This window comes from Capricornis sumatraensis, chromosome 20, assembly GCF_032405125.1.
Source record: "Capricornis sumatraensis isolate serow.1 chromosome 20, serow.2, whole genome shotgun sequence".
In the NCBI taxonomy this organism is placed as follows: Eukaryota; Metazoa; Chordata; class Mammalia; order Artiodactyla; family Bovidae; genus Capricornis; species Capricornis sumatraensis.
In genome coordinates this window covers 21,750,401-21,776,284 of record NC_091088.1, presented here as the reverse complement: position 1 = coordinate 21,776,284, position 25,884 = coordinate 21,750,401, and the positions used below count along the sequence as shown (strand labels likewise).

At 36.0% G+C, this 25,884-nt stretch overlaps 1 protein-coding gene across 1 annotated transcript in view; it reads right to left on the bottom strand.

Moving 5' to 3' along the window:
* Positions 1-25,884, bottom strand: part of PHKB (phosphorylase kinase regulatory subunit beta) — a 195,251-nt gene that overhangs the window by 162,003 nt on the left and 7,364 nt on the right. Inside the window, exons 3-5 of the mRNA XM_068993014.1 lie at positions 24,481-24,580; positions 16,017-16,124; positions 12,692-12,772 (exon numbers count right to left, since the gene is read on the bottom strand). Of these exons, the coding sequence (XP_068849115.1) occupies positions 12,692-12,772; positions 16,017-16,124; positions 24,481-24,580 (289 nt within the window). The remainder of the gene's footprint in view (positions 1-12,691; positions 12,773-16,016; positions 16,125-24,480; positions 24,581-25,884) is intronic.

Here is a 25,884-nt window from a genome sequence, read left to right as displayed (position 1 = left end):
TTTTATTGCAGTTATAAAAATACATTAGGGTTAACTGAGTTTATAGAAAGAGTAAACTGCAGGATAAAAAGCTGTTAGCGGGGTGAGGAATGAATAGAAAGTTACATTAAAAATAATTACAAATGGGAATTCAATTCAGAGAATAGCAAAGATCTCAGAAAAACTAGTCATCCATAAAAGCAATAGGAATACTGACAAAAATCATAAAAATCAACTTTTTCAGAACTCTGAAACTTAAACAAGAGCTTGTAACAATGCAAGGAGCATTAAATAAAGAAAGTGACTGAAATCTCATGTAAGTAGACTAAGCATTGGAATGTACTGAATTGCTCTATTTTCTATTCCCTCTCCCTTGCTTTATTGTAGCCTCATAATAGTTATGAAAATTAGCAGACTAAAGCCACCAGAAGGAGTAAAAAAGGTTTGGAACTCACCCAAATCACTGTCTTGGTAAACTGTCACTATTTGAAGAATCTGACAGCTTCCTGGATACATTCACTCATAGAGGTTTTCTTTAAATGATCTGACCTGGAGCTTGTACATGCATACAGCCTTTCCCCTAGGCATATATTATATAGCTGCCTAGACATATTGAGTGGCAACTATTTAATATTTCAACTATCTAAAAACTTTCTTTTTAAAAGTTGGGCCATGAGAAGTCCACAGTGGGCTGCGTAAGTCTCCAGTATATTCCTGGGAAGCCATAAGGATATGCACGTGTGTACAGTTGTGCTTCCCTGGCAGCTCACCTGGTAAAGAATCCACCTGCAATGCAGGAGACCCCAGTCCAACTCCTGGGTCAGGAAGATCCCCTGGAGGGAGGCATGGCATTCCACACCAGTATTCTTGCCTGGAGAATTCAATGGACAGAGGAGCCTGGTGGGCTACAGCCCATGGGGTCACAAAGAGTCGGACATGAATGAGCGACTAAGCACAGCACACAGTTGTGCTCATAATTAGAAAAGACCTGAGACATAATCTCACACCTCCATCTGAACTTAAAGCTTTGCAAAAGTAGGAAGCGAAGGTTAAAGGAGAGTTACATACATCTACAAAGAACTAAAGATGATTTGGTGAGAACATCTCACTAATAGGGAGAATCAGTAAAGATGTAGAAATTACAGTAAGGAACCAAAATTTTAAAAAATGAGTTGAAAAGGATAATAATAAGAATTGCATTCAATAATTATATCAAATTATTTAATTCAATAATTATACTAAAATCACTCCAAATTATTCTTGAGTCACCATGGAATGAAATTACAAATCAATAACAGAAGAAAATCTGGAAAATTCACCAATATATGAAAATGAAACAATAGCCTGCTAAACAACCAAGGGGTCAAAGAAGACATCATATGGGAAATTAGAAATACATTGAGATGAATGAACATAAAACCATAATATAACAAAAATAATGGGATGCAGCTGAGCAGGCTGAAGAGGGAAATTTATAACCACAAATGTCTGTATCTGAAAAGCAGAATGATGTCAAATCAATAACCTAATCTTCTACCTTAAGAAACTAGAAAAATAAGAGCAAAATAAATCCCTTCAACCAGAAGAAAGGAAATAATAAGGACCACAGAGGAAATAAATAAAATAGAGAATAGAAAAACAGTAAATCACTAAAACTAAAAGTTGATTCTTGGAAAACATCAATAAAACTGATAAATCTTTATCCAAACTGACCAAGTAAAAGAGGAGCTATGATTTAAATTACTAAACTAAGGAACGAAAGAGGAGATATTAAAGCCAACTTTGGAGGAAAAAAAAAGGATTCATAACCTAGATGAAATGGACAAAGTCCTGGAAAGACACAAACTACCAACACTGACTCAAAAAAACCCCAAAAAATCTGAATAGACACTGAAACAATAATCAAAAATCCTCACAGCAAGGAAACCCAAACCCAGTCAACTTCAGGCTTCACGGTGGCTCAGATGGTAAAGAATCTGCCTGCAATGCATGAGACCTGGGTTTGATCCCTAGTTCAGGAAGATCCTTTGGAGGAGGAAATGACAATTGACTACAGTATTCTTGCCTGGGAAATAACACTGGCAAGAGGAACCTCAGCGGCTACAGTCTAGAAGGATGCAAGAGAGTCAGACACAAATTAGTGACTAAACAATAGCCAGCTTCATCAATGAATTCTACCAAATGTTTAAACAAGAATTAACACAAATCCTTCACAAAATCTTCTAAGAAAGAGGAAGAAATGATTCCTAACCAATTGAATGAGGCCTTTATTAAACTAATACCAAAGTCAAAGATGTTATACAAAGAAACAGAAACAACAAAATCTATACCAATAACCATTAAGAATACTGATGTGAAAATCCCCAACAAAAACTAGAAAATGGAATGAAGCAGTACAAAACAATTATCTTACATGACAAATCAATATTTACCCACCACATAATTTAGGTTGATTTAAAAAAAAAGAGAATTTGGATTACAGATAAATGATGAATGTGAAGATAAAAAAGCAAAAAAATTCCAAATCAAAGTTCAGTTCAGTCGCTGAGTCGTGTCCAACTCTGCAACCCCATGGACGCCAGGCCTCCCTGTCCATCACCAACTCCCGGAGTTTGTTCAAACTCATGTCCATTGAGTCAGTGATGCCATCCAGCCATTTCAGCCTCTGTCATCCCCTTCTCCTTCTGACTTCAATCTTTCCTAGAGTCAGTTCTTTGCATCAGGTGCCCAAAGTATTGGAGTTTCAGTTTCACCATCAGTCCTTTCGATGAATATTCAGGACTGATTTCCTTTAGGATTGACTGGTTTGATCTCCTTGCAGTCCAAGGAACTCTCAAGAGTCTTCTCCAACACCACAGTTCAAAAGCATCAATTCTTCGGCACTCTGTTTTCTTTATAGTACAACTCTCACATCCATTCATGACTACTGGAAAAACCATAGCTTTGACTAGACGGACCTTTGTTGGCAAAGCAATGTCTCTGCTTTTTAATACATTGTCTAGATTTGTCATAGTTTTTCTTCCAAGGAGCAAGCGTCTTTTAATTTCATGGCTGCAGTCACCATCTACAGTGATTTTAGAGCTCAAGAAAATAAAGTCTCTCACTGTTTCCACTGTTGCCCTATCTATTTGCCATGAAATGATAGGATCAGATGCCATGATCCTAGTTTTTTGAATGTTGAGTTTTAAGCCAGCTTTTTCACTTTCCTCTTTCACTTTCAGCAAGAGGTTCTTTGGTTCTTCTTCACTTTCTGCCATAAGGGTGGTGTCATCTGCGTATCTGCATTTATTGATATTTCTCCCGGCAATCTTGATTCTAGCTTGGGCTTTATCTAGCTCAGAATTTTGCATGATGTACTCTGTGTATAAATTAAATAAGCAGGGTGACAAAATACAGTCTTGACATAGTCCTTTCCCAATTTGGAACCAGTCTGTTGTTCCATGTCTGGTTCCAACTGTTGCTTCTTGACCAGTATACAGACTTTTCAGGAGAAAGGTAAGGTGGTCTGGTACTTCCATGTCTTTAAGAATTTTCCACAGTTTGTTGTGATCCACACAGTCAAAGGCTTTGGTGTAGTCAATAAACCAGAAGTAGATGTTTTTCTGGAACTCTCTTGCTTCTTCTGTGATCCAACGGATGTGGGCAATTTGATCTACGGTTCCTCTGCCTTTTCTAAATCCAGTTTGAATATCTGGAAGTTCTCAATTCACATACTACTGAAGTCTCACTTGGAGAATTTTGAGCATTACTTTGCTAGTGTGTGAGATGAGTGCAATTGTGTGGTAGTTTGAACATTCTTTGGTTTACATTTATAAAAATAGTAAAAGGGATAGGGAAAAGGATAGAAAAAGAGATAAAAAGATATGGGACAAAGTGTAAGGGTTGAATATACAAGTAGCTTGGTAAAAGAAAAAAAAAATGCAGCACAAACAATATTTCAGTAGACCCTAGGTGAGAAATTCCCAAATGTTATCAAAGATATTAAACTAGAATATTTGAAAACTTCCACATGCCCCAAGGAGGATAAATACAAAGAACAGCACAGCTAGCACATCTTAGTGAAACTAATAAAAATCAAATACAAATTTTAAAGCAGCCTGAGTAGACAATATTTTCATAGAAACAATGGAATTCAAGCTGATTTATTAAAAAAAAACAAAGGAAGCCTAACGACAACATAACATATTTAAAGTGTTGAAAGAAAATAACTGTCACCCTAAAATATATTTCAAAATTAAAATGGAAACAAAGATATTAAAAAAAATAATAAATAAGGAATGGACAATGATCCCAGACAGAATATCCCAGGAAAGAAAGGTGACTGTCATAATGGTACATGGGTAGGTATATGTACAGTTGTAAATGGTCTGCCTGCAATATGGGAGACCCGGGTTCAATCCCTGGGTCAGGAATATCCCCTGGAGAAGGAATCAGAAACTCACTCCAGTATTTTTGCCTGGAAACCCACTCCAGTATTGTTGCCTGGAGAATCCCATGGACAGAGGAGCCTGAGGCTAACAGACCATGGGGGTCACAGAGAGTCGGACACAATTGAATGACTCACACACAAGTAAATGTAGATGAATGAATATATAGTTCAATATTGATGTAAACATCAATAATATTGAGGTTTTGTTCAGTTTAAAAATACATGTAGTATTAAAATAAATGCAAACAAAACCACAATAGTAGGTAATAAGTAGGTATGTAGAGCTAAAATGTGGTAAGGTTCTTAAATGATCTGTAAAGCAGAAAGCAGAAGAACTAACGAGCCTCTTGATGAAAATGAAAGTGGAGAGTGAAAAAGTTGGCTTAAAACTCAACATTCAGAAAACGAAGATCATGGCATCTGGTCCCATCACTTCATGGCAAATAGATGGGGAAACAATAGAAACAGTGTCAGACTTTTATTTTTAGGCTCCAAAATCACTGCAGATGGTGACTGCAGCCATGATATTAAAAGACGCTTGCCCTCTTGGAAGAAAAGTTATGACAAATCTAGACACTGAATTAAAAAGCAGAGACATTGCTTTGCCAACAAAGGTCCATCTAGTCAAAGCTATGGTTTTTCCAGTAGTCATGAATGGATGTGAGAGTTGTACTATAAAGAAAACAGAGTGCTGAAGAATTGATGCTTTTAAACTGTGGTGTTGGAGAAGACTCTTGAGAGTTCCTTGGACTACAAGAAGATGAAACCAGTCAATCCTAAAGGAAATCAGTCCTGAATATTCATCGGAAGGACTGATGGTGTAGCTGAAACTCCAATACTCTGGGCACCTGATGCAAAGAACTGACTCATTGGAAAAGACCCTGATGCTGCGAAAGATTGAAGGCAGAAGGAGAAGGGGACAAGAGAGGATGAGATGGTTGGATGGCATCACTGACTCTACAGACATGAGTCTGAGTAAGATCCAGGAGTTGGTGATGGACAGGGAAGCCTGGCATGCTGCAGTCCATGGGGTTGCAAAGAATTGGACACGACTGAGCAACTGAACTGAACTGAAAACAGTCAAAGTATAAATTTGAGTAGACTCTGAAGTTGCTGTCCTTTCTAAAGTAGCCACTATAAAATAATATGACAACTGGTATAACAACAAATAAATTTTAAAAAAAGTAATAAGGAAAAAAGGATACAAAGAATAGATAAGGCCAGTAACAAACAGAAAGATAAAAGACTTAAACCAAGATATATCAATATTTACATTAAATGTATATGAACTAAGTACTCCAATTAAAAGAAAATGATTGCCAGACTAGATTTAAAAAATAATAACTATATGATGCTTATAAAAGATACCAGATACAAATAGGAACACAGTTTTAAAATAAATGAAAGTTTTAGAAATGCCATACAAACACTAATGAAAAGAACCTGGTCTCTCAAGATAAATTTTAACAAAGAAATTTAATAGGAGTTAAAATGGGATATTTCCAACTAAAAAGTACAATAATCTCAAATCATGTGCCTATAATTTTATAAAAACATACACATACATATGTGTGTATATATTTATACATACATATAGATATACACATACATATTCATGTACAAGTACACACACATACATACATACTAATAAATCAGAAAATTACAGAACTAAATGGAGAAAAATAAATTTGCAATCACATTTGCAAACTTAATGAACATATCAGACAAAAAACGTACAACATGTAAAAGATGAGATGAGCATAACTAACGCAGTTTACCTAAGAAATGTATAAAGCAATTTAAACCTAATGGCATTTTTGCCATGTTTCTATGACACATTAACTGATAATTACCATAGCTTGCATAATCTGTTTCCTTATTTCATCCAGGTATTTGCTCAAAAGCTCTTTTCCAGAAAAGCCTGTCCTGATAACTCTACTTTAAACAGTTTTATAGTTTTATTTTCTATTTTCCTCCTTACATGCTTAAAAAAATTATGTATCACTTCTGGACATTATAGCCTATCTTTAAGTATTTATTAATTCTGTTTTCCTTATTATAAAACAAATTTCATGGCATTATAGACTAATATCCTTTTTCACTGCTATATTCTATTTGGTCTAGTTTAGAAACTCAATAAATATTTGCCAAATAAGCATGGTTCATGCAAAAATGCAGGATGGAGTGAACATGCAAGACATGAATAAACAGGCAAACTCTGAGTCAGCCTGGCTGCCCCCAATACTTGAACATGAAGATGTCACACGACTTGTGTCACTTACATCTGTACAGAAGAAGCAGAGATAGAACACTATCAATAGAATGAATCGACTCTGGTGCCAGACCGCACAGTTTAAATCCCAGCGCCGTCAATGACTGACTCTCCATTATTTTCATCATTTGTAAAATGAAGATAATAACTATACCAAGTTGATAGTTTTGTGAAGATTAAAATTGTTTATATGTGCAAAGTACTTTGAACAATGATAGCAAGTGATAAATGCTATTATGTTAAGTGTTATGTTATTATGTTAAGAGTTAACTACTACTATTATCATTATTATTGCTTCCTATAAATTTGAGAAACAAGAATAATAATACCTTTTTATTCTAGAGGAAAACATCTATAAATAGTTTTGAGTAACCTATTCATTTTTGTGTGTACATTGTTGAAAAGCAGGAACTAAGAATACCTTGTAACACCTTAATAATTATAGATTTATTCTAACTATTAAGAAACAGAAACCCCTCAAGTTCAGCTTGAAAACCATTTCACATCAAAAGATAGTCTGTAACACAAAAGTATCTACACAATAAATGGGAGAAAAAAAAAGATCTGCAGTATTTTAAGGAGAAAACATGCAAACAAGGCAAAAGTTAAAACTCACTAAAAAATAAGTTAAAAACCTATCTTTGAAATTAAAGTCCCAATATATAAGAGAAAAAGTCGTATCTTAAAGTATCTAACAAAGGTCACCTAGAAACCATTGCTTAGTATGCTGGCTCCCAATCAGACCCAATGCCTACTATTCATGCCCTGTGCTGTCCCCTCTCACACTGATTTAAGACTGACCAATGTGATAGAGGATACTGTAAAATGATGGAGGGTGACTTCTGAGACTAGGTTGTAAAAAAAGCACTGTACTTCCATCTTGCTCTTTGGAATCACTTTTTCTGAAAAAAGCCACCTGACATATAGAAAAGGCACTCAAGCAGCTCTATGGAGAGGCCTCTTGCCTGCAACCATGTGAGTGAACTATCCTAGGGCCCCTCCAGGCTCAGTAAAGCCTTCAGTTAACTGTAAATCTGGCTGATTATTTGAATCCAACTTATGAGAGACTCCATGTCAGCAACACCCTGATTAGTTTCTTCTGAATTCCTGACTCACTGAAACTATGAGATAATAAATGTTTGCTCTTTTAAGCCACTAAGCTCTAAGGCAATTTGTTACTCAGAAACAGGTAGTTTATATAGCAAGAAATTAATTCCACATGTCATCCGATCTAAAAGCATTTGAAAAGATCTTCTGGGTTTTGATGATAAAGGCATCTTTGCAAAATAAAAAGGAAATGGCACATGATACACAATTGGCATAAAAGACTTTTCCAGGTTTCATGTTGAACAGACACCTACAGATTTGTATAGTATTTTTATGTAAAAGGCTTACAACCTACACACTTCCACCAAAGAGCTAAAGAAATAATCATCTGACCATTCTTGAGAAAACAAGGCTTCAAACATATTTATCTAAAGGAACTGGAGTTCGCAGGATCATTTGACAAATTTCCATCAGTACAACTGGTCCTATGACCACTCCAAGTGTTATCCCCGGTTAGTTAGTTATCTCCTATTAGTAATCCCCAGTTAGTGTTATCCCCTATTTCCACTTAAATTCTAAGCTTGTAGAAAAATGTTTGAAGTTACTGTTTTCAAAACTGACATGATACTCTGACTTGTGATCAACCATTAGAGCACACTAAAATTAGAGTCATATAATAGCATAAAACTAGAAAAGGGACATTAAAATCATACAGGCATTTTTCCATCTCCATTTATGATTTATTTTTATTTATTTATTATTTATTTTAATTTTTATTTTTACTTTATTTTACTTTACAATATTGTATTGGTTTTGCCATACATTGACATGGATCCACCATGGGTGTACATGCGTTCCCAAACATGAACTCCCCTCCCACCTCCCTCCCCATAACATCTCTCTGGGTCATCACCGTTCACCAGCCCCAAGCATGCTGTATCCTGTGTCGGACATAGACTGGCAATTCGATTCTTACATGATAGTATACATGTTACAATGCCATTCTCCCAAATCATCCCACCCTCTCCCTCTCCCTCTGAGTCCATAAGTCCGTTATACACATCTGTGTCTTTTTTGCTGTCTTGCATACAGGGTCATCATTGCCATCTTTCTAGATTCCATATATATGTGTTAGTATACTGTACTGGTGTTTTTCTTTCTGGCTTACTTCACTCTGTGTAATCGGCTCCAGTTTCATCCATCTCATCAGAACTGATTCAAATGTATTCTTTTTAACGGCTGAGTAATACTCCATTGTGTATATGTACCACAGCTTTCTTATCCATTCATCTGCTGATGGACATCTAGGTTGTTTCCATGTCCTGGCTATTATAAACAGTGCTGCGATGAACATTGGGGTACATGTGTCTCTTTCAATTCTGGTTTCCTCGGTGTGTATGCCCAGCAGTGGGATTGTTGGGTCATAAGGTAGTTCTATTTGCAATTTTTTAAGGAATCTCCACACTGTTCTCCAAAGTGGCTGTACTAGTTTGCATTCCCACCAACAGTGTAGGAGGGTTCCCTTTTCTCCACATCCTCTCCAGCATTTATTGCTTGCAGATTTTTGGATCGCAGCCATTCTGACTGGTGTGAAGTGGTACCTCATTGTGGTTTTGATTTGCATTTCTCTAATAATGAGTGATGTTGAGCATCTTTACATGTGTTTGTTAGCCATCCGTATGTCTTCTTTGGAGAAATGTCTATTTAGTTCTTTGGCCCATTTTTTGATTGGGTCGTTTATTTTTCTGGAATTGAGCTGCATAAGTTGCTTGTATATTTTTGAGATTAGTTGTTTGTCAGTTGTTTCATTTGCTATTATTTTCTCCCATTCTGAAGGCAGTCTTTTCACCTTGCTTATATTTTCCTTTGTTGTGCAGAAGCTTTTAATTTTGATGAGATCCCATTTGTTTATTTTTGCTTTTATTTCCAGAATTCTGGGAGGTGGATCATAGAGGATCCTGCTGTGATTTATGTCGGAGAGTTTTTGCCTATATTCTTCTCTAGGAGTTTTATAGTTTCTGGTCTTACATTTAGATCTTTAATCCATTTTGAGTTTATTTTTGTGTGCGGTGTTAGAAAGTGATCTAGTTTCATTCTTTTACAAGTGGTTGACCAGTTTTCCCAGCACCACTTGTTAAAGAGATTGTCTTTACTCCATTGTATATTCTTGCCTCCTTTGTCAAAGATAAGGTGTCCATATGTGTGTGGATTTATCTCTGGGCTTTCTATTTTGTTCTATTGATCTATATGTCTGTCTTTGTGCCAGTATCATACTGTCTTGATGACTGTGGCTTTGTAGTAGAGCCTGAAGTCAGGCAAGTTGATTCCTCCAGTTCCATTCTTCTTTCTCAAGAATAGCTTTGGCTATTCGAGGTTTTTTGTATTTCCATACAAATCTTGAAATTATTTGTTCTAGTTCTGTGAAAAATATGGCTGGTAGCTTGATAGGGATTGCCTTGAATTTGTAAATTGCTTTGGGTAGTATACTCATTTTCACTATATTGATTCTTCCGATCCATGAACATGGTATATTTCTCCATCTATTAGGGTCCTCTTTGATTTCTTTCATCAGTGTTTTATAGTTTTCTATATATAGGTCTTTAGTTTCTTTAGGTGGATATATTCCTAAGTATTTTATTCTTTTCGTTGCAATGGTAAATGGAATTGTTTCCTTAATTTCTTTTTCTACTTTCTCATTATTAGTGTATAGGAATGCAAGGGATTTCTGTGTGTTGATTTTATATCCTGCAACTTTACTATATTCATTTATAATGATTTAGCAGATATAATCTAACACACAACATACAACTAACATTTTTTAATAGTTTAATAAAAAATAAAAGCAAATCCAAAATGTAACAGGAAAGACAAAATTTCACCCTTTGTAAATCTTTACTTTCAAAGTGTTCTTTAAGACTTAATAGTTTTGGGATCATCAAAGTCTAAAAGGTCCCTTATTTTATTAAAGAATTATGAATCTTTTCATCTAATGAAGCCTTTCCACAAAAAGGAAGGAAAAATTAAACACAAAATAAAATCTCATATTTTTCCAGTAGTCATATATGGTTGTGAAAGAGACTATAAAGAAAGCCGAGTGCTGAAGAATTGATGCTTTTGAATGGTGGTGTTGGAGAAGACTCTTGAGAGTCCCTTGGACTGCAAGAAGATCAAACCAGTCAATCCTAAAGGAAATCAGTTCTGAATATTCATTGGAAGGACTGATGCTGAAGCTGAAACTTCAATACTCTGATGTGAAGAACTGACTCATTGGAAAAGACCCTGATGCTGGGAAAGATTGAAGGCAGGAGAAGGGGACAACAGAGGATGAGATGGTTGGATGGCATCACTGACTGGATGGACATGAGTTTGAGTAAGCTCTGGGAGTTGGTGATGGACACGGAAGTCTGGCATGTTGCAGTCCAAGGAGTCACAAAGAGTGGGACATGACTGAATGACTGAACTGAATTGAACTGATGGGGGTATGTGAGGTTCTTTCATGTTAAATAAAGTAAGTTTCTCGGGAGCCATTCTGAATGATACAGCTCTTGCTTTTTTTAATCTACTTTTAGGTTATTTATGGAGTATGTCATAGAATGTAACATAGAATACCATGTGGTAGTTCATTACTTTGCCCCCTCCAACAGATATAAATGAGTTCTCTCTATTAATAAACAGAAGGACTGATTTAGGTGAACTTTGATTTAGTTAATATATATGTAAGATTGGTCTGATTCCCAACCCCTCCCCCACCCAAAATATTTGAGCACCACTATTTCACAACACTATAAAAACTGAGAACTAGTTGGATGAAATGAAAACATGTAGTTCTTTGATAAATAAAACAGAAGAAACCATAAGTAGTTACTGTTATTCATTATTATTATTACTTCTTTATTATTTAGCTATATTTCTAAATAGGTTTTACTTATGTGTATTAAAAAGGCACAGTGGATGTATAAGATTATGAACTACTGGAAGGCAGGGCTACATGTACCAATTTCATAGCACCCCGAGTGCAGTCCAGTGATGACTTTACTGTTTAGTATGATAAACTGTTCTTCATGCATGGATCTTAGGAAGAAATAATAATACATAACTATATAATATATCTACTCTTTGATAGAATTCTCACTGTATATGCTGGTGGTTTAGGCACTAAGTGGTGTCTGATTCTTTGTGACCCCATGGACTGTAGTCCGCCAGGCTCCTCTTTCCATGGGATTTCCCATGCAAGAATACTGGAGTGGGTTGCTACTTCTTTCTCCAGAGGATCTTCCTGACCCAGAGAGCAAACCCACCTCTCTTGCCTTGCAGGCAGATTCTTTACTGCTGTGCCACCAGGGATGCCCTTCTCACTGTATATACCATCTCAATAATAGCTTTTTACTTCAACTGTGACACAATTCAAAATATGTTAGCATATGGGTCTGTCTGTATGTTTTTTCAAGCATTAGGGCCTATGAAAAATTTCTCAACTTTGTGATAAGAGTTATTTTCAAATTTCCTAATAAGAATAAGAACATATATTTATCTCTTGAAAAAAATTAAGAACTCTATTGAAGTCAAACAAAAATAACAAAACATGATAAAGGAGTTTATACTATTAAAAGGATGGGTTACAAAAAGCAACAAAAGAAAAGAAGACAATAATTCTGAGAAAATCTGAAAGGCTTTTATTTTTATAGTTACTAAAATTTCTGAAGGTTACAAGGTTTTATTTCAGAATACCTGAAATATAGCCTTCATAGTAGAGTTTTACAACTGTTTCATATTTTGTTTATTTTTAAAGTGCTTTGCATTGATAATATAAAGACTTTTTAACTGAGCATTCAAAATCCCTTATCTGACTATATGAATGTAAAAATAACCCAATTGACACAATTAAAAATAAGTTTTAAAAAGTAAAAGAAAAAAGGTATTCTCAGAGATGAAATTCAGTACTACAGAATTTGGGAAAATCATACCTCATCAGTGTTGTAGATAATCTGGAGTCCTGAGGAAATCATTTCCACAAGGTAAAGCAGATAGAGGGACACTGCATTTATCTGAAAACCAAAGAACACTACAATAGGTTAGAGAAAACCACAAAAATACTGTTAAAAAATTAAATGTGAAAGCTAAAATTATAAGTCATTTGCTCTTGTGGTAGCATACAGAACTGTTTTCTTTCCTATGAAAAATAAAGGAGCTGTGGATTTAGCTCATAATAAAATCTCAGCTTGGTATATAAAACTCTAAAATCCTCAAATTCACTGTGATGGTTATTAACAGCTGATCAGGGGTATTTTTTATGACATTTGCTTTGTAAGATTTATTTTGAAACTGTAGATTTAAGTACTTCTACTTTAGTTTTGTCCCTTGGGCAGCTAAGTAATGTGAATCCAATTCAACTGTGTGTAAATGAAAAAATTATTGGGCAGTAAGACATTAGGACTATGCCACCACAAATAACAGGCAGCACATCCTGTATTCAGAGAACACAGAACTTATATCAGCAACTGTAGGAATATATTAATCAAACATTTAAAATATATTTATGAAAAAAGCATTCTAAAAATAAGGCTTTTTCTTTTAGTTTATTAGTCTATTTAAACATTATATGCTCTAAACAAAACAAACAAAAGAAGACAATAATGTCCCCTTTAACCAAAAATAAAGATTCTCATAGAATTCTGAATGGGATATATACATTTTCTCAAGGAAATAAGCAGTGAAAGATAAATAGCACAACATGGACAAACCTTGAAAACATTACACTAAAAGAAATAAATTAGTCACATTAGACCACATGGTACCTGATTCCATCTATATGAAATGTACAAAATTGGCTTGTTCATACAGACAGAAAGTAGACTGGTAATTGCCTACAGCGGGGGTCTTTGAAGGAGATGAGGAGTGACTGCTAACAGGTACTGGATTTCGTTCTGGGGTGATGAAGATGTTCTGCAATGTTGTTTGAACAACTTTGTGAATATATTAAAAAGCTATATACTTTACATAGGCAAATTGTATATTATGTGAATTATATCTCAATAAAGTTATCCAATAAACAAATAAATGAGAAGAAGTGAAAATTTTTAATTTAGCCAGGAAACAATTAACTTGAGGTAAAAACAAAGAGGAGGTAAGACATAATTTTCTTATCATATAATTCTAACCCAGAAGATTATTACCCACTAACAGCCCTGCTGCCTTGTGCTTCGCTGATTCTCCTCCAATCCTTTCTGAATAACAGACAGTTGGGGCAGAAAATTATTCATGCCCTAGATGCCTTGGATAAAGCAGCTGTGTGCCACCAGGGCCTGCAAGTGGGGGTAACTCTCTCAGGAAACAGGACTATCCTGAATGTCTCTTGACTTCCCAGCACTCAAAGTCCAGTAGGTCTCAGGGTCTTGTCAAGATCCAAGTGGGCCACGTAAGAAAATGGAGGATTCTAGTTTAAGGCGTTTTATAATAGGTCAACATTAACTCTTGAGTGACTTTTCTCAGAACATAGTAAGCAAGAGCTTCATCCCATTGGGTCACCCAAATATTCTCATATAGCACTGACACCGGCCTGCCAGAAATGATCTCAAAGAAATTTAATTTCCATTGACAGCCAACTATAGCAATATCTCAAGAACTCTCTGCTATGATTTCTAGGAGACTTCTGTGAGAAAATATCCGTAAGTGGCAAAATGTACGGGACTACCAAATAACTGGCTGACCAGCATTTACTTGAAACCTACTATGTGTTTTTATAATTTGCATCATTGGCTAATTAGTTGATATTTAAAATTCTCTGACAATTTCTCTGTGGTCTCATGCTTGATTTCCTCCCAAATATTTGTAAAAGAACAGTTCTGTATGTTTTCCTTGCTGTTGGAGTTCTCTGCCGGTGTGTCTGCTTTCATCATTGATTTCGATTTCCTGTCTCATCCCGTTGTCTGCTTAGTTGTCGTCAATCCAGACCGCTCCCCGCCGCTCCCGAGGCTGTAGTTGACCCATCCATCTCCCCTCCTGCGTCCCCCCACTTGCTCTGGTCATAGCAGTGCTGTGGTCCACAGCATGTGTTCCCTTAGTTGGGTTTGTGCTTTGTCTTTATGTCTCATTAAATGGTGTTTTTCCCCCATAGCAGTAAGTTGAATTGGTGTATCAGTATGCAGTTACAGGAGAAGGCAATGGCAACCCACTCCAGGACTCTTGCCTTGAAAATCCCATGGACGGAGGAGCCTGGTAGGCTGCAGTCCACGGGGTCGCACAGAGTCGGACACGACTGAAGCGACTTAGCAGCAGCAGCATGTGCTAGGCACTTAAGTTTAAATTCTGAGATACAAAAATAAATGAATCATTATCTTCTAAAAACTCTATGTCAAATAGCAAACATATCTGTGAAAGCAAAAGGCACAGAAAACCTAATTATTTGAAAAATTATGACACAGCTGAGCAACTACATATTTATGTACAATTAAATCACCATAGAACTGGTTACAAATAACTATTAAGAGTTTCTGCTGGGTAGAAATGGGGACACTGAACTTTCTGTGTTTGGAGGAGTCATTTGGAAGTAACACATTTCAGGTTTCTAGAGAGAAAGGAACTATAAAAAGGATACTCATGTTTTAGTAAGGAATATATGAATAGTAAGTACTCTATTCTAAAGAAAACAGAACCAAATGATGAAGCGGGAGAAAATCCATTAAAGATAAATAGCATTATATAATACTTGTACACTAGAAACAAGGCACAGGGGTACACAGATGGGAGAGAAAAAATGAAAACAAAATATGAAGCTTTACAGTGGATTCTGGGCATATAAAATTTACATTAATGCCTTTATGCCTTTTGGAATTATTTTAGTGGTACGTTTTTAGAATCATTGAAGGCTGATTTATTAGAAATGGACTGTGATGTAACAAAAACCTATTATTTGTTCTTGTATTACTGTCAGTTGTCTTTTATTCCCTAGTTCCTAAATACTGAAATTCCTCTAAATTTGATAATGAGCATAACAAGCTTTTGTCACTGAAAGAGCTGTAGGATCCTTTCTTCTAGATAGTAGCATTATAATCTCTCCAGCTGCCCTTTTTGCTTTTGGACCAAGAACGCAATAATATTTAATGCTCAATCACAATAACTAATTCAGTTCTACTGGGATGTCTTCATTTCATGGTTGACTCTCTACTTGCATTTTGAACAATTAAAGTTTTACAAAATGTAAATCTAATTTTGTAAAAATGTAAATAGCCTCAAACATTCTATGATATAGAGTAAAACTGCAGAAGAAAATGTATAGTCTTCTTTTTTTACCTGAAGATGACCATATTCCGCATAGGAAAGGATCTCATCTCCTGTATGTACATTGAACACAGAGTGAAGACATGTTGTTGGGCGTGGATCCTGCTTAAATTGCTGGACCTGGAATAAAATATGAAATTTAAATGATGCTACTAATTCACATTCTCATCCAAAATCAGAGATTACACATTTTTCAAGAGACTTTTTAATGGGGAAAACTACAGCTTATAGACAGAGGATAGAACAAAGCACAATGTTACTTTTTCTAAAGAAACAAAATAGATAAAACTCATGATTATTAATGTAATACAGTTAACATGATTGTTAAATACTTAACTGATACTTCACAAATAACTGAAGTATAATAAAAGGCTTGTTAATCTATTAGCACTGCCTTTGGTAATGTTCTGCATCTTATTTTAGACTCAAATAATGGTTTCCTCTATGGGACTGGATTTCAGAAACTGTATCCCACTGTACTGCTATTTGGAAATGCTTACATGACACTCAATGAAAGAGCGCTTCAGGCCACATTCTAATTCAATAAATTTTCAAAACGCCAAATGCTTTTTCTTTCTCCAAGCATCACAAATTGTAACCATGCTCCTGTCAACATGTTTTCATTTCTTTCACCACACATACTGTCATTACTAAGGCACCAATTCCAAGAGAATACAGGCCATATTTTTACATATTAACTCAATGTAAAATTTAATCATTTTAGGATACAAATTAAGTAAGTATTAAATGGCAAAAGGAGACAAACTCCAAGGACAAGCAGATATTAATTCAATTTTGCAAACATCTGCTAATAAAGTTATATGTCAAGTAAATCTAACTACTTCCCTGGAAGGATAAGATGAATAGGAACAAAGAATGAACAGAATGATATATCAGTTCAGTTCAGTTGTTCAGTCTTGTCCGACTCTTTGCGAGCCATAAATAGCAGCACACCAGGCCTCCCTGTCCATCACCATCTCCTGGAGTTCACTCAAACTAATGTCCACTGAGTCGATGATGCCATCCAGCCATCTCATCCTCTATCATCCCCTCTTCTCCCGCCCCCAATCCCTCCCAGCATCAGAGTCTTTTCCAATGAGTCAACTCTTCCCATGAGGTGGCCAAAGTACTGGAGCTTCACCTTTAGCATCATTCCTTCCAAAGAAATCCCAGGGCTGATCTCCTTTAGAATGGACTGGTTGGATCTCCTTGCAGTCCAAGGGACTCTCAAGAGTCTTCTCCAACACCACACTTCAAAAGCATCAATCCTTCGGAGCTCAGCTTTCTTCACAGCCCAAATCTCACATCCATACATGACCACAGGAAAAACCATAGCCTTGACTAGACGGACCTTTGTTGGCAAAGTAATGTCTCTGTTTTTGAATATGCTGTCTCGGTTGGTCATAACTTTCCTTCCAAGCAGTAAGCATCTTTTAATTTCATGGCTGCAATCACTATCTGCAGTGATTTTGGAGCCCAAAGTAATAAACTCTGACACTGTTTCTACTGTTTCCCCATCTATTTCCCATGAAGTAATGGGACCAGATGCCATGATCTTCATTTTCTGAATGTTGAGCTTTAATCCAACTTTTTCACTCTCTTCTTTCACTTTCATCAAGAGGCTATTTAGCTCCTCTTCACTTTCTGCCATAAGGGTGGTGCCATCTGCATAGCTGAGGTTATCGAGATTTCTCCCGGCAATCTTGATTCCAGCTTGTGCTTCTTCCAGCCCAGGGTTTCTCATGATGTACTCTGCATAGAAGATAAGTAAGCAGGGTGACAATATACAGCCTTGACGTACTCCTTTTCCCATATGGAACCAGTCTGGTGTTCCATGTCCAGTTCTAACTGTTGCTTCCGGACCTGTATACAGGTTTCTCAAGAAGCAGGTCAGGTGGTCTGATACGCCCATCTCTTTCAGAATTTTCCACAGTTTATTGTGATCCACACAGTCAAAGGCTTTGGCATAGTCAATAAAGCAGAAAGAGATGTTTTTCTGGAACTCTCTTGCTTTTTCCATGATCCAGTGGATCTTGGCAATTTGATCTCTGGTTCCTCTGCCTTTTCTAAAACCAGCTGGAACATCTGGAAGTTTATGATTCATGTATTGCTGAAGCCTGGCTTGGAGAAGTTTGAGCATTACTTTACTAGCATGTGAGATGAGTGCAATTGTGTGGTAGTTTGAGCATTCTTTGGCATTGCCTTTCTTTGGGATTGGAATGAAAACTGACCTTTTCCAGTCCTGTGGCCACTGCTGAGTTTTCCAAATTTGCTGGCATCTTGAGTGCAGCACTTTGACAGCATCATCTTTCAGGATTCCATTACCTCCAATAGCTTTGTTCTTAGTGATGCTTTCTAAGGCCCTCTTGACTTCACATTCCAGGATGTCTGGCTCTAGGTCAGTGATCACACCATTGTGATTATCTTGGAGATATCTTGAAGATCTTTTTTTATAGTTCTTCTGTGTATTCTTGCCACCTCTTCTTAATCTCTTCTGCTTCTGTTAGGTCCATACCATTTCTGTCCTTTATCGAGCCCATCTTTCCATGAAATGTTCCTTTGGTATCTCTAATTTTATTGAAGAGATCTCTACTCTTTCCCATTCTGTTCTTTTCCTCTATTTCTTTGATTTCCTCTATTGATTGCTGAGGAAGACTTTCTTATCTCTCCATCTATTCTTTGGAACTCTGCATTCAGATGCTGATATCTTTCCTTTTCTCCTTTGCTTTTTGCTTCTCTTCTTTTCACAGCTATTTGTAAGGCCTCCCCAGACAGCCATTTTGCTTTTTTGCATTTCTTTCCCATGGGGATGGTCTTGATCCCTGTCTCCTGTACAATGTTATGAACCTCCATCCATAGTTCATCAGGCACTCTATCTATCAGATCTAGTCCCTTAAATCTATTTCTCACTTCCTCTGTATAATCATAAGGGATTTGATTTAGGTCATAGCTGAATGGTTTAATGGTTTTCCCTACTTTCTTCATTTTAAATCTGAATTTGGTAATAAGGAGTTCATGATCTGAGCCATAGTCAGCTCCTGGTCTTGTTTTTGCTGACTGTATAGAGCTTCTCCATCTTTGGCTGCAAAGAATATAAATCTGATTTTGGTGCTGAACATCTGGTGATGTCCATGTGTAGAGTCTTCTCTTGTGTTTTTGGAAGAGGGTGTTTGCTATGACCTGTGCGTTCTCTTGGCAAAACTCTATTAACCTTTGCCCTGCCTCATTCCATATTCCAAGGCCAAATAAAAGCAATGACTTTCTTGTCTCTTTGAAAAGATATAAATGATGATAGTATCTGAGTATTCATGATCTTGACTTGTTTTACTTGGCTAAGGAAGCACATAGAACCATACTCTCTGTTCCATCTTCAAATTTCTTCTCATCCTTAAAGTCTTATCTTAAAAAGATCTTCTTTAATAAAGTCCCTTCTGAACCCCAACTAAAATTCCTTACTCTGGACTCCCATATCAGGGTGCTTATCCTTTATTTATTTCTCCAGTTATTTGTTTTTATTCAGTTCAGTTCAGTTGCTCAGTCATGTCCGACTCTTTGCAACCCCATGAATCGCAGCAGGCCACGCCTCCCTGTCCATCACCAACTACCAGAGTTCACTCAGACTCACATCCATAAAGTCAGTGATGCCATCCAGCCATCTCATCCTCTGTCGTCCCCTTCTCCTCCTGACCCCAATCCCTCCCAGCATCAAAGTCTTTTCCAATGAGTCAACTCTTCGCATGAGGTGACCAAAGTACTGGAGTTTCAGCCTCAACATCATTCCTTCCAAAGAAATCCCAGGGCTGATCTCCTTCAGAATGGACTGGTTGGATCTCCTTGCAGTTCAAGGGACTCTCAAGAGTCTTCTCCAACACCACAGTTCAAAAGCATCAATTCTTCGGCGCTCAGCCTTCTTCACAGTCCAACTCTCACATCCATACATGACTACTGGAAAAACCATAGCCTTGACTAGACAGACCTTAGTTGGCAAAGTAATGTCCCTGCTTTTGAATATGCTATCTAGGTTGGTCATAACTTTTCTTCTAAGGAGTAAGCGTCTTTTAATTTCATGGCTTCAATCACCATCTCCATTAATTTTCTGTATCTTCCACTATCTTTCAAGCTTCAAGAAGTTATACTCTCCAATATGGCAGCCACTAGCTATACGTGACAAATTGAACTCAGTTCAGTTCAATTGCCTAGTCATGTCCAACTCTTTGAGACCCCATGGACTATAGCACACCAGGCATCCCTGTCCTTCACCAACTCCCAGAGCTTGCTGAAACTCATTTCCATCGAGTTGGTGATGCCATCCAACCATCTCATCCTCTGTCATCCCCTTCTCCTCCCACCTTCAATCTTTCCCAGCATTAGGGTCTTTTCCAAGGAGTCAGTTTTTCACATTAGGTGGCCAAAGTATTGGAGTTTCAGCTTCAGCATCAGTCCTTCCAATGAATATCCAGGACTGATATTCTTTAGGATTGATTGGTTTGATCTCCTTGCTGTCAAAGGAACTTAGGAGTCTTTTCCAACACCACAGTTCAAAAGCATCAGTTCTCCAGCACTCAGCTTTCGTTACAGTTCAAATCTCACATTCATACATGAATACTGGAAAAATCATGGCTTTGACGATACAGACAATTATATAAAATTTAGAAATTCAAGTTTTCAGTCACAATGGCCCCATAGCAAGTGCTCAAAAGCCACACGTGACTAGTGATTTCTGTACTGTTCAATACAGTAACAGAGAACATTTAGACCATCACAGTAAATTTGTTGGTACTAGAGGGCTAACACACCTTTTCAGCCCTCCACGAGCCCTATATAAACACATATGTTATGTTATGCATGCATGCTCAGGCCAACTCTGTTGGACCCTATGGGCTGCAGCCCACGAGGCTCCTGTGTCGGTGGGATTTTCCAGGTAAGAATACTGAATTGTGCTGCCATTTTCTCCTCTAGGGGACCTTTCTGACCCAGTGATTCAATCACCACTGAGCTATCCGCAAGCCCTCCCTAAGGTTGAAATCAACAAAATTAAAGCCAGGAACTATCAGCAGATAATCAGAAATGAGGGAATGAGGGTAACAGTATGGACGTACACACTCCATCTATGTAGTGACCAAGCTATCCTGTGTTAATTCAGAAAAGGTGAGATGGCTACCCCATCTCAGTGTCTGAAACTCCTGGTAACAGTCTCAGGCTACACAAATATAGAAATCAAGGTGGTCACTACTTTCACAGTACCATGACTATTATCTCAAAGTACTGAACATTTTTCTGGGCTCTTAAGACAAAAATGTGGTTAAATTAAAACAAAATATATTTTGCCCACTTGATATGTATCTAAATGGATAAGGTTTTATTAGTTTAATAAAGTGATTGCTGCAGGTGACAAAGCAGTGTTTGTCATTTGTCTTCAAGACACACAAGTACCCAGCATGAGAATTTATATTCAATGACTGTGCCAGAGGAAAGGCAACTATTGAACGATCAAAGATAATCAAATGGTGAATTATATAATTATCCTTTGAGTCTTCAAGCTGTAAAAAGACAAACAGCAAAAGAGACACAGATGTAAAGTACAGACTTTTGGACTCTGTGGGAGAGGGAGAGGGTGGGATGATTTGGGAGAATGGCATTGAAACATGTATACTATCATGTAAGAAATGAATCGCTAGTCTAGGTTCGATACAGGATACAGGATGCTTGGGGCTGGTGCACTGGGATGACCCAGAGAGATGATATGGGGAGGGTGGTGGGAGGGGGCTTCAGGGTTGGAAACTCCTTTACACCTGTGGTGGATTCATGTCAATGTATGGCAAAACCAATACAGTATTGTAAAGTGAAAAAATAAAATTAAAAAAAAATAATAAATTTAAAAAAATAATAAAATAAAATTTCAGGGGAAAAAAAAGACCCAAATTCAATAAACTTTGAAAATTAATGAAACAAATTGTATAAAAATATACACAAAAATACTCTTGAGAGCAGCCAAAATCAAGAAGATGTTAATTAGTATTATATGATATCTGGGAAGTAAAAATAAAGAATTATTTATCAAAGTAAGAATTTCTAGATTAAAAGAATTCTAGAATAATGTTTTTTCCTTCTGTATTTTATTTAGACTTTTCCTCAAAATTTTAATTACTGTGAATAAGCAAGTTTATCATTCAGGAAAAGGTATTGAGTATTTTGTGATGACAAAATACTCTTAAAAACATCCTTAATTTATAGGCTTAAAATATACACTGAGGTAGGAGAATCATCTCATAAGGGAATCCACGAAGAATAAATTTTATAAAAATTTAATGATTTCTCATGAATTAGAAAGTACTTAGGCAGCATTTTCAGGAAATAAATTTTTTATGCAGACAGGGACAGCAACATTCATAGGCTACTGTAAAGCAGATCTCTATTTTCTGAACTATGAACTACAAATTGAATCGATTTTGAAATCTGAATGCTCCTCTTTAAGAAGTATTAATAAAAATAGGTATATGAACACCTAGAGGTAAAAAATAACTAATGTTGATAAGTAGAAATTAATACAAGCAGAAAGAAAATAATAGAAATTAGATTGCTCTATATTCTTCAAATCAAGGAAAACTATTCACTCAAATAAATTAAAACATCCTATTTAGGTAGTATTATTAGAAAATAGATCAGGAAGCATGCTTTACAATGAGAAGCAAAAAAGTTTCACTAAGTCATGATTTTACTTCAGAAGATGAGCTTTAAGGTCAAACAGCACATGAACATTACAAATACACTTTACTTTAGTTTTAAGGGAGGGCCAGAAGATAAAAGTACACATTTAAAAGTATTAACAATGTCTACTGCTATGAAATCATGAAGGAAATAGTGAGCACCAAGGTGAAGGTATGGTGGGAGGTAATTAGCTGCGTGCAAGGTTTAGTCTACTGAGTCCTATGTGCGTTGTAGCAATATCTTCTATTCCTACTGTAACGTTATGGGGTTCAAGAAAGATTATACCAATAACAGTAATTTAAAATTTATAAAATTCTACATTTTGTAGTATGCAGAAATACCAAATGTGATCCTCATGTGATCTGTACCTTCTTACAACTCACGTAAGGCAAAAAATGATAATCCTTTGTAGTTTAAGGAATTCAAAGACAGCTTAAGTTACATTCAAGTTGTATTCAAAAGAATACCAAACTATGAATACTTGTTAGTAAAGGTGAATAATATTTAGAAAAGGACATTAAGAAGATTAAACAAATCACAAAGAAAAAAATTTATAGTACATCATTTTCTTCCTTTTGATAAACAATTATAACTTAAGTATGCCAACCTGGTTAGCAAGCACATGAAATTCACGGTTCACACAATGTTTTCTTGAAAGAAAAGTTGAATTTACACAAAAGAATTCACGAAATGATAAATGTGAAACAAATAGTAAACTTCTCACACTTAGGAAAAAAAATTTTAATCGCAATTACTTCAATATGTTATACAAATTTAATTCAAATATTAAATGTCAATATGACATATTACTTTATTTCAAGCACTGAAAAACCTTTATAATAATGATTTGCAAAGTCAAATCTCAGTAGACAAATTACAGGTTTTTCATATATCTCTATTATCAACTTGTGAATAAATTTACTTTCTGCAAACTAATTTTTTTTGTTGCCATATTTTGGTGACAGAATATATAGGATTTTTTTTTCTTTTACATTTTTGACTTCAGGTCAGGTCTTAAAAAATGTGCTATCACAAAAACTTAATATAATATCCATATGATAGAGATACACAAAATATTAAGTGATTAAAATTGCCTGCATTAACTACTGAAGTGTATCTTTTCTAATAAATTATCAAACGTGGGAGTGGTTGTTGAGGAACCATGATGTAAATTTAATAACGTATCATAATATATTAGGACCTGGAAACACAGAGATGTAGATAAGTAGAAGGAATATCACATTATATTTGTATAGAGCTTTATAGTTTAAAAAGTTTTATTATGTACACTGTTTAATTTCCAAAATAATCCTGTAAAGTCTGCTGTTTTCTAAGCCTTTAATTCCCACCCTCTTTATACATAAATGAATGAATTATTATATTTCTAAACTGAAGTTCAATTAGAGTAATGACATGTACAAAAGGAATTTTGATAAGGACTTTCTTATTTAATACAATATTGGTTAGAATTATGCATATCATGAGGTTCTTTAGAAACTATTTATCTGAGCAAACATCAGATGCAAAATACAAATTCAAGCCCAAACAACAGTTCCCAATCAATCTTGCTTAAGGTTATTTCTTCAATTTCAGTATTTCAAAACCCTGGGCTGGGAAGGCAGAGCTGTTTTAATCTATCCAGACTGCCCCCAGGACGTGGCTTTACCTTTTTAAAGTACATCCTTCTTCAGAAGATGTTACTGCTATACTGGTTAAATTAATCCCTCAGAACGATGTGAGAATTTCAGTCCATACTACAGTGTTTTACCTTATCGGCCTGACGCATGTAGCAGTACAGAATTCCTCTCATACATTTTATAGCCGAGTGCTCCAGCTCATGGGTCCTTCCCTTGTCATCATCAATGCGCCTGGGTGAGAGAGATAACTCATGAAACAAATTGGAAATGCATTTGAAAAGGAAGCAGAGCTTTTGATAATTAAGTATTTATCTGGCTAATCCTATGTTCTGGTGACAACTACTAATTCTGTAACAGTGAAACTCCATTTTCCCAGCAGATGTAGAAATGCTTAAAAAAAAAATCTCATGATGAAATTGTGCAAATTTCCCCTCGTCTTAAGGAAGTAAGTTAATTGTGTTAAAAATAGTGTATAATATTTTCAACACTGACTTGGCTGAAACTTTAAAGGATATTTTTATATTAGAAAAATCTACCAATGGATTTTTTTTTAATTCACCATTCACAGAGCACAGGCAATTTTAAATACCAATCCTTTTAGGTTATGCAATGATCACTTGGATTCAAAGAAGTGTAAATTAACGTAGGCCCATGTCTTCTTTGGCTCCTCTAGCGGCTCAGATGGTAAAGCATCTGTCTGCAATGCAGGAGACCCAGGTTCGATCCCTGGGTTGGGAAGATCCCCTGGAAAAAGAAATGGCAGCCCACTCCAGTATTCTTGCCTGGAAAATCCCACGGACCGTGGAGCCTGGTAGGTTACCGTCCATGGGATCGCAAAGAGTTGGACATGACTGAGCGACTTCACTTTCACTTTCTGTGTCTTCTTTGCTCTGCTATGTGTTTAATAATGCCAGAATGGGCACTTCAGTCAGCAATGCCTTCAAACAAAAATGCATCCAGGATGATAATGATGTATTTGGGCATAAAGTTTTATATTTTCAGGTCTTAGTTTAAAATCAATTGACTACAGTTTACAACTCCTGCTTTAAAAAAAAAAAGCTGACACTTAAATATTAAATTAGGTTAAAATGTTTTTCGATCTTTAAGTTACTTTTTATTATTGATCAGTGGCCTTCAAAAAAGATGTTATACACTCTTGAAAAAATAAAAGTAGCTTATTCATTGTTTTACTAAATCATAAGTAAAATATCTAGCTATCATCCTCACTTGACAAAAAACACTACCTGTTCCCCATAAAGAGTAAACTATAATTACTTCCTCTTTCAATTACAGACCTCATATACCAGCAGTAGAAAGAACAATGATCATTTTAATACAGTATGGTGAATGTCAGTATAAATGTCTATTTGTCATTAGAATATCATTCTTCTTTTCACATGCAGGTATTAAAGTATAGCTAGTATGATTCTGCTCTGTGATCTTTTTTCCCATGATGTCAGAACCAAGTGATAACAGGCAAATTATGGAGTGGATAACATTTGACTTGGCACTGATAAAGAAAGGAAGCAGCACAT